Source organism: Polistes dominula, unplaced genomic scaffold (assembly GCF_049000335.1).
Source record: "Polistes dominula isolate Pdom_NZ unplaced genomic scaffold, Pdom_raw_medaka contig_28, whole genome shotgun sequence".
NCBI classification, from domain to species: Eukaryota; Metazoa; Arthropoda; class Insecta; order Hymenoptera; family Vespidae; genus Polistes; species Polistes dominula.
In genome coordinates, this window is record NW_028300879.1 from 1,752,432 (window position 1) to 1,762,537 (window position 10,106).

The window sequence follows — 10,106 nt, forward strand, 5'->3', positions numbered from 1 at the left end:
TCTTGCCAACCCAATATATACTTTCTTTTTATTTTTTGATATATTTTATTTGATATTTCGTATGTGTGGGTAAATTTCCAATTGAGAAATGTCAATAATTTATTTTATCAATGAAATTACAAGTCAGTTTTTATTTTCTCTTTCGTCTTATCAAAATGAAAGATCAACGTTTCATCGCTTTCTTTCTTTCGTTCTTTCTTTCTTTTTATTTCTCTTTCATTTTTCTTTTTCTATTTCTTTCTTTCTTTCTTTTTTTTTTTTATTCTTTTCTGAATATAATTAAGTGTAATTACGAGCTTGAAGCAATTAAAAGAAAGAAAAGTAAACCACTTAATTCTCCAGTAGTCGTTAACTACCTACAAAGTAATTCAAAGATTGTGTCTATATATATATATAAAAAGATTTAAATATTTACAGATTTTTAATTACCAACGAAAAAAAAAACATAATTATTCAACATTTATATCTAATCCTTCTTTCTTTTGTATAACACATATGATAAAAGATAGGGATAACGATTAGGATTCTAAATGCAATTTTTGTGAGTGCATTTACCATTGACTGACAACTACGAGATATCTCGTAGTGTGTATGTGTGTGTGTGTTTGTGTGTGCTGCAATTTTAGATTAATTACAAATGATTATTTGCGTTAAGAATTATTCAAAAAATTGAATCAAATATTTATATGATGTAAAAAACATGAATTATCAATTATTGTAAATAACATTACAATATTATATCAGTAACTTCCCTAGTAACACAAAATATTGAAAAATATTGAACACATGTGTATAATTAATATTAAATTAATGAATATTATTATATTTTTCAAAATTAAAGGCAAGACGCTCTAAATATGTCTACCAGTTAATGGGTTAACTGGATATCGATCATTTCCTTACCCAGGATTGATTTCAACCCCTAAATGGTTTCTTTTTATTCGAAGCATTCCGATAGGAAGAAGCTTATATACACGAGAAAGTTATTCGTTTCCTCATTCAACTCCACCTCCACCAGATCTACCACCTTCTCTTCCTCTTCATCCTTTTCCTCCTCTACCATAACCACCACCACCACCACCACCACTTCCATCTTCACCTTTTTCTTCAGACTTGCACGAAAGTACAGCAGCAACAGCAGCGTTGTAGGTGGCTCCTTCGGATCTTGATTTGCCAATAGCACGGTGCTACTAACACGTAGCTAACTAAGGAGCATGCAAACTCTGCTTTGAAAGGTAGAAAACGAACCTCACGACTACGTCATCTTCGTCCTATCTCAATCATGTTAAGTGGATTTTATCTTCGTACTCTAAGCAATGAGTATTTGTACTCATCTCTGAAGCATCGATGCTTAGTTCGTTTAGTTCTTCGTCGCGTTGCAAATTTTACATTAATCACAGTAAACTGTCCACTTTGTTTATCTTTTTCTTTATCTAATATCATACATTTTCAAATACGTTCATTATGGAGCCAATCTTGTTCACAGAGAAAGAGAGTTGATGAAAGACCGTTAGAAGTCTGCCGGAAGCTATCAAAACTCTGACACACACAAAAATATATGAAAGATAATTGTTCTTAAATATGTTATATTATGGATGTATTAAAGATAACTTATTTAAATAACTTTCTATTTTTATTTTATACATTTCTTACAATTTTATTCTTATTCGTCGCATTTTCATTTCCGAAAGACATTTTAACTCTTTTAGTTATTTATAAACTTAACAACGTTCACGTTTTAATTACAACAAAACATTTCTATTAATCGTATTAATTGTATGATGATATTAAAGTTCTGACAAGTTAAGTTATTATCTCAATTAATGGAAACAAATTAAACAATAGAATATATTGCAGCATCGGTTGGTATCTTGTTGCTATTTCTAATTGACCGCGGGAACTTATTTATACACCTCATACTATGCACTACTAAAGTCATTTTTAAATGTTATCTCATTTTATTTTTCTGATTTAATAATTTATGTATATATTGTATAATTAACGTAATGTTATTTTATTTATTTTTATAGGTGTTTTTTGTTTTTTTTTTCTTTTTAATACCCATTTTTTTCTAATAATTTATTTTCTTTTTATACAGACATATGTATATACCACGGCAAAGAAGTCCATCATATAAATACAGCGCCACACAATCAACCTCTCCGTAGGTAAAAGGATAATCTTCAGGTATTTTAAAATGAGGAAAATTATTAACTAATTTACTGTAATAGAAAAATAACAATATTTTGTTATTCCTTTATTTTTGAAGAATTGCCATCTTCAAACTTTTAATCATTCAAATTTGAAATACTTTATTCAAATTATTTTTTTTTCTTTAGTACAACGTGTGACAAATCAATGTTATTAAATATACGAATTATATATAAAATCATAATTCTTTTGAAAAGAATATACACATTTAGATATTACCGATACATATTAAGAATTATATATAAAAATAGATAGTCTCTTGAATGTGCAATATATTAATATCATACCATACGTTGGTAAGAAAGATAACAGATAATAAAGATTGTTTGAATGGTCAGTAAAGAAATGTGTGTGGTATTATTTTTATCTTATGAGATTTAACCAAATATAAACTTATCATACAGAAAATTTCATTCAATGCATACATTTAAAAAGAAATAGTTTTCACAAATTATTATAAGTTTTATATCAGTAATTCTTTTATTTCCATACTCTTTAAAAATGTGTGTACTCAGATAATGTAACATCTTAAGATCTTTAAATAATCTGAAAAGATTTAATAAAAAAAAACATTATTTTTTTCATCCTTTTTCAAAATCATAAAATTATTCACTAATTATTTATTTAATTATTAAAATTAATTATAAAAAATGCGCGCCTGTTCGTATGCAACCCTCCAGACACGCTTTGAAAATGTTGCTTGCGAGCGCCATCTACTGGGACGGAATATTTTTGCAGTCAAAACTGTTTATACACGTATGTATGACGGGTTGCCTATCTATCGGGCAGTAAAAATTTCGCCCCGACAGATGGCGCTCGTAAGCAACATTTTCAAAGTGTATCTGGAGGGTTGCATACGAACAGGCGCACACTTTTAATAATATTTACAAAGAAAGTAAATAATAAAAGACTTTCATTTCAAAAATATTCAGCAGGAATAAGAAAGTGGCTGATCGTTGTAGCCAATGAGATCCGTATAGGGATTCCATCTTTATGCGAGTGACAGCTGTCCAACGAATGAACAGTACTTATATATATATATATATATGTATACAAAACAAATTGTATTACGCTCCATCTAACTGTGTAGACACAAAGTTAAATTTGTAGGCAGTCACTTACCATATACTTTAGACTTAGTACTCGTGTAAGTCAACTAGTGATTCTATTTTTATATTATACTTTATTTTTCAAACATATTTCTCAACGTTATAAACGTTTTATTAGAAAGGTTTGTCTCTTCCTTCTTCTCAGTGGTAAGTTTATTTTGTAAAACAAAATATCCTTATATTTATATAAACATTTAAATTCATCGAATAATTATTCATTACTTTTTGAAAATTACACCTTTTGTTGCAACTGATATCGATATTTTAATCTTTGTAATGATTTCTTCAGTATCATGTGACAGACAGAATATAAACATATCAATCTTTTTCATTTATCTATCTAGTAATGATCAATATCTTATCTATTTCATAATTAGTTGCAATTGAATGTATTTAAAAGGAGTTTATTATTTGTTTAGCAATTTTAACATAGATATCATATTCCAATAATGACTTCACCTTGGAGAAAAATTCAATCTGTCGAAGGACCTGTCAGTTTATTGGAAATAAGTTCTGATCAACTTGCAGAAAGTTTACAAGAAAGGTAATTGTATTGATTTATATATCAAATATATTTGTACATATATATATATTTTACTTAATATTAAATTGTTTATACATAGAGAGTATGAAAAATTCCAAGATTCTTTAAAAAAAGAACAAATGACACAAATATATGATACATATGAACCACCAAATGATACTGATAATGATGCAGTAATTGCACAGCTATTGCAAGCTCAATATAATCGAGAATATGATACTATGTTAAAACATACTGAAACGAAGGTTAATCGTGATTCTAAAGGTTTACATTTTTATATACATATATTAGATGGACCAGAAAAATAATGTCGCATTCTAACCTTAAATTGAAACGAATACAATTTCTAACAAATTGATATTTTTAATCAATAACATTATTAACCTTGTTATCAACTAAAACTTTCTTCATCTAGTATGTAAATTTTTAATATCAATTTGATAAAAATCAATCGATTATTGATAAAAAAAAATATATATATATACAAAATTTGACATTTGTAGAAACGACATTTCTTTTCTCGGTTCATCTAATATTATATATCTAATTTTTATATCAAATATGTGTATTAATTATATCAATGTTTCTGTCATAGTAAATATTTCATATTCCAACTATCGAATGTCTTCATTTGACGATCCTGATGAAAGAAAAACAGATACTGACAATGGAAATGAAGATTTTGACCGTTTTGTAGTAAGTAATATATTATATAATGAATTTTATTTGTATAGGTTATAATATCAAGAAAAAAGAAAAAAAAATACTATAAATAATGACAAGTTTTTTATTTTGTCAATGAATATATTTAATGAAATGATACATATTGTGAAATAATTCTAATAAAAGAGTGATATATAATGTGTAAATATTTTAGAGCATAGAAAAGGAATATGCTTCGATACCTCGTTGTGGCTACAAAAAAGTAGGCGAAGGATCACAGATTGTAACGAAGCATGATATGTTAATGTCATCGAGAATAAATGCATGCAGGGTTTTTAAATTTCCACCTGGTATTGAAACGGGAGATACAGCTGGATTTGACGTTAAATTAAATAATAAGGTATTTAATAGTTTGAGAGCTCACAGTCATGCACAATGGTCAAAAGAAAAAGCAAAGACAAGACCTCATAATAAATAAATTATCAAAAAGTACATACTCCGTTATTATTATTATTATTATTATTATTATTGGTTTCTCTTTTTTTTTTTTTCTTGTTTTTTAGTTTTATGTGATAAAAATGCAATATTCCTTTTTTATTGTATTCTTTATTAAATTTATATTATTTTTATTGCAATACACTGTAAAATCTAAGAAAAAAAAAGAAAAAAAAAACAAAAAATGCTTGATATTATTTATAGAAGTATTTGATATGATAAAGTTTATAATTATTGAAATTTGATTATATTTATATCTTCTATATTTGTTCGCGAAATAAAATTTAATCGTTGAAGTATCAATTTATGGTATTTTCAAGATACTTAATCATGTATTTTGTTTACCATATACAACATCTTTTTTACTCTTTTTTTTTTTTTTTAATTTATTTATTTTATTTATACTGTAAATTATTCGTAAGAGAAACCGTTCCTTACCTTTTTTTGTTTTTTGATATAAAATTACAATACGTACGTGGGAAATATATATAAATATCGGAAAATTACATGATTTGGATAGATAAGTTTGTTTATTATTAACATTTGATATTTTGATATATAAATAGTTTTTTTTTTTTTTTTTTTAAATGATAAAGTATTAATCAACAAAAAGAAAGTTTCAGTAAGATGAGACTAGAAATTTGTAGGAATGGTATTGGTTTAATTGCATCAAATCAAATGTTAAAAATATAATACTATATATAGAAAATTATTATATGAATTATGGACAAATTTATATAACGTAAAACAATTTTTTTTAAAATTTTTTTTTTTAATAATGCAATATAATCTTTATATATTAATTAATAATATTATCATTAAAAATTGAATAATCGAAAAGATACTCCAAATTTTATTTAATAACATCCTTTATGTTTATAATATCCGCATTGTCTTGTGTCTTACTAAAAAAAAAAAGAACACATCAAATCATATTAATTATCCTTATTTAAATTTAAATCCCATTTGCAATGAATGTAATTTTCCAATTCATTTATTGGATATAAAATATATATATATGAAATTTTTCTTTTTTTTTTTTTTTGTAATGTTAATTGTACTTATTATAGTTATTAACATTTATATACTTACGTATACGTTAAATATTTGAAACGTTAGAAAGCAAGAATGTAAGAAAGAAAATGATTACATGAAATATTTAGACACTTGATAAGTTTATATATATATATATATATATATATATATATATATATATCATATTTGTTTCTTTTTCAGGTAGTGTTAGTTTGTTTTTAATTAAATAAATTGTATATATATATATATATAAATGCTAGGAATGCATTACCTATTTCATTCAATACAATTTTTTTTTTGTACAATAATTTAAAAAAATTTAACTTAATCGCCTTTTTAATTTATATAATTTCATATAATTTATATAAATAAAAGAAAAAAGAATTAACAAAAAGGTCAACATTGTTGTTATGTTAAGAGTATATATATATATATATATATATATATATATATATAATGAATTACTTAAATATAGATTCTAATTGTTTCATTTATCTTTGGTTAATACAACCAATATACAAAGCTAGAAAATATTTTATACTTTTCTTAAACATTCTGCTTTCTTTTATCTATGCTATATTTACATAGCCATGCGGATAATTGCATAAATCTTCATATGCAGGAAAATTAGTTTTGTTTTAATAATACCATTTTTATCTGCATAATAACAAGCAATGTAGAAACGTGTTACAGATTTATTAAATAATATTTAAATGCAATAAAACCAATGGCGTTAGCATTGTTTTTGTACATAATAGTATAAATGCCAATTAAATACTAAAAGTAAGATATATATATATATATATATTTTTTTTTTTTTTAATAAAATAGAAACATAATGTATAACCCAACACACATTATATCTTTTTCTTTTTTACTAAGTCCCATTTAAATCAATATATTCTTTATTTTTATAAAATGCTATTTGCGTTATATAATCTTATATATTTTATGTACGACCAATATGATTTGGACACACACAAATTTTTTTTTCTTTTAATTGTACATAAATCTTTTCCTTTATATCAATCTTTTAGATTATATGATAGTAACGCATAAGGATTTAAAATAAAATACTTTACTTTATTAATATATATATATATATATATGTTATATATATATATATATGTATATAAATTATCTCAAGCAAACTATAATGCACATTTATCTGTACTTTAAACAAAAACGTTATTATTTTCTAGATTTTTCAACAAAATTAAATCTTTTTCTAATTAAATATTTCAAAGAATACATAAATTATGGCCGCCATATGTAAACACCAATAATTCTCTCCAAAATTATAACACAACGAACACATTTTTAAATTCTTATCTTTTTATCATACTGTTCATATAATGACATTGTTGTATAATTATTTTCTCATTTCAGTAGACTGAACTTTGCATAAAATACTAGAATGTATCAAATATATATATATACATATACATATACATATACATATACATATACATATATATATAATCTTTTGATAAGTTTCTCTTGTGATAGTATCATCTTTTTATCGGAATGATACTTAAAATATTAAGAATGAATTATGAATTATTAATCAAGGTTAGTCAGTTAAATCATTAACATGCAAAACTTCTCTATGGGTTAAGCCAGCCGATGATAAAGTTGAGATATCTTTGCATGGATATAGAATTCTTTTAGGATAACTCGTTGTTATTTCAAAACTTGCAGGGGAATCCGGTTGACTAAATATCCAATGATATACGTCCTATAAATAATATATTAGTCATTATAATAATTATTCTTGCAAAATTAAACTTAAGAATTAAAAAAAAAAAACAAAAATCAAATATCATATTACTTCAATTGTGTCAGACATAAGAAATCGCCTTTTCATTGTCCTTTCACCCAATTTAATTTGTAGGTGACAAGCATTAGGATTAGCAGGTTCCGGTTCTACAGGTATTTTTTCCACAGTAAGTTCTTTTTCAAGACGAATTCTTTCTATTTCTTGTTCCTGTGCATTCAATTGTTCCTTTTCACGTGCTTCTTGTTCTTCTCTAGCCCTACGTTCTTCCTCTCTTATACGATCTTTTTCTTGATCTGCACGTAATGATTCTTCATATGCACGATCTTGTTGTTGACGTAATGACTGTGCAGCGCTACGTTCTGCTCTGTAATGCATAAATGGTTATATTAAATCTTATTTGTTTAATAATTAGCCAATTTCATATAATTAATAAAAGTTATTTGTTTACCTATCTTGACGTGCTTGAATTAAATTAATTTCATTCTGTTGAATAATTGTTTGTAAACGTAATATTAGATCAGCAGCAGACGGTGTACCTTCCATTCTAGAAAATTAATTTTTTTAAAATATATAAGCTTAAATTGTTAACTATGTTTTATGATAAATGAAGAAGTATATTTTTCCTACATACCGTCCAACTATCGTCATTCGGTTGTCTTTCAAAACGATAATAGCCAGAAAAGGATAAGAACCAGATTTAAGAGATTCTGCAACTTTATAGCCTTCTCCAGATTGTACATTACAAGCCCAAAATAATGTATGAGTATTTATATATCGTATAACTTCAGGATCGTTTAATGTATTTCTAAAGTAAAAATTTGTTCGATGTTAAAACAAATGACTGTATCTAATTCGTTCCTTATTTATTATATTTATATAATATATAAAAAAAACAGCATCGATGCCCAACCGAAACAGCTAATTTAATAGTATACTGAACGTTGTTCGCCAAAGACAGTTCTTGACGTCTCTGAGACGTCATTGTATGTGAAAGGGTTAATCAAATTATTTAATTAATAAAAATTAGAGTTAATAACATTGTCATGTGAACAGCACAATTATTTCTATTATTAATTATTGCAAAAATTACCTGCACCATTGATCAGTATCTTGGGCCTCATCTTTTTGTAAATAAACTAACAAAAATCTTAATTCTTGTTTGGCATCAGATAGAGCTTGACTGTAAGAACCCTGATAAAATACAGGATGGGTAATGCCATAACGTTCCTCATAAGATCTAATGAATGTCATTACATCTTCCACTGGATCAGACGAAACTTGAAAAAAAGGCATATTTAATGGACACGTACTTATTTCATGTTTCAATTATGTTTGTTATACGTACTGGGCCTGACGTCTGATCTAAATATTGCTAGAACTAGCTGCAAGATACTGCTTACTATATTATAACACATAGAAAAGATATAAGGTAGAAGACCACCTCCTCCACCACTCGAACCAGCTGCGTGGTTAAAATATATTCTAGAACTACTATCGTCAACGACTTGTGGTGGTCTTGATCGTGAATCTTGTGCATACATTGAAGGACGTCCTTCGTATAAATTTAATTGTTCCTACCATAACATAAGATAATGCTTTTTCATTATGGATTATTAAGTGAGTTAAATGTTGAACAATTCTCTATCAGGATGGTATTCGTTAATACCTGAACAGCCACTTCCAAATTCCAATTATGCCTTTGCAGAACATCTCTACAAATAGATAAATCTTCTATTCCTGTCAAATCCTAAAAATAATAGGTACATTCAATACAGTAACTGGTACTAATACTTTGTATTATAACATTGAAGAATATATTAATTTACCTGAAATTGAATAACCTTTTCAGTCTGATCACCATTTAATTCCTCTAGGAGGTCTGCCATGACAATATTTCTGTCGATGAAATGTGTAAATATGAATTTTTTAAAACTTTCCTCACACGTTATAGTAAATTCATCAGCTGATACAAAGAATGAATGTACGATCAAAATATCGAACAAACTGTGCGAACATTTGTAAATTTATTACAAAGAAATGCAACTTTTAATTTATTTATCAGAAGTTTTCACGGGTTAACACTTATTAACGTTACAATACGTTTTGTCTCATTTCTTTGCTTTCCGCCGAATGTTTTCGATGTCATGTCTCTTTACGATAATTTACAATTTCAAGGTTCTCTTTCATGCGACACGACTTCTAATGACGTCACATCCTTGCTTATCGAACGAACACCAATCAATGAACTCCTATATTGTTATTGGTAGTC

The 10,106-nt window shown here is 26.0% G+C and overlaps 2 protein-coding genes across 3 annotated transcripts; one reads left to right on the forward strand and one right to left on the reverse strand.

The window, feature by feature from the left end:
• The first annotated feature begins 3,308 nt into the window (after positions 1 to 3,308).
• Positions 3,309 to 5,019, forward strand: LOC107065086 (serine/threonine-protein kinase RIO3). The gene is made up of 5 exons (XM_015318406.2): positions 3,309 to 3,467; positions 3,740 to 3,864; positions 3,944 to 4,128; positions 4,460 to 4,560; positions 4,742 to 5,019. Exons 2-5 carry the CDS (start codon positions 3,770 to 3,772, stop codon positions 5,003 to 5,005), a joined length of 645 nt encoding a protein of 214 aa, XP_015173892.1. The 5' UTR covers positions 3,309 to 3,467; positions 3,740 to 3,769; the 3' UTR covers positions 5,006 to 5,019.
• Positions 5,020 to 5,610: 591 nt separating this feature from the next.
• On the reverse strand, positions 5,611 to 9,990 carry Faf2 (Fas-associated factor 2). Of its 2 annotated transcripts, none has more exons than XM_015318600.2 (8): positions 9,664 to 9,990; positions 9,504 to 9,584; positions 9,183 to 9,411; positions 8,928 to 9,114; positions 8,469 to 8,642; positions 8,286 to 8,381; positions 7,889 to 8,201; positions 5,611 to 7,795 (listed from the first exon to the last, which is right to left on the reverse strand). In XM_015318600.2, exons 1-8 carry the CDS (start codon positions 9,721 to 9,723, stop codon positions 7,631 to 7,633), a joined length of 1,305 nt encoding a protein of 434 aa, XP_015174086.1. In that variant the 5' UTR covers positions 9,724 to 9,990; the 3' UTR covers positions 5,611 to 7,630. The 2 variants fall into 2 exon arrangements, with proteins under 2 accessions (XP_015174086.1, XP_089028752.1); XM_089172626.1 differs by having other exon boundaries at positions 9,183 to 9,432; positions 9,664 to 9,682.
• Between the last annotated feature and the right edge of the window lie 116 nt (positions 9,991 to 10,106).

Coding starts and splice junctions, on each gene's coding strand:
- LOC107065086 (XM_015318406.2), top strand. CDS start 3,770: ATGACTTCACCTTGGAGAAAAATTCAATCTGTCGAAGGACCTGTCAGT. Junction 3,865..3,943: donor GCAGAAAGTTTACAAGAAAG/GTAATTGTATTG, acceptor GTTTATACATAG/AGAGTATGAAAAATTCCAAG. Junction 4,129..4,459: donor GGTTAATCGTGATTCTAAAG/GTTTACATTTTT, acceptor TTTCTGTCATAG/TAAATATTTCATATTCCAAC.
- Faf2 (XM_015318600.2), bottom strand. CDS start 9,723: ATGGCAGACCTCCTAGAGGAATTAAATGGTGATCAGACTGAAAAGGTT. Junction 9,115..9,182: donor TAGATCAGACGTCAGGCCCA/GTACGTATAACA, acceptor CTTTTTTTCAAG/TTTCGTCTGATCCAGTGGAA. Junction 8,643..8,927: donor GATACTGATCAATGGTGCAG/GTAATTTTTGCA, acceptor TTTTTACTTTAG/AAATACATTAAACGATCCTG.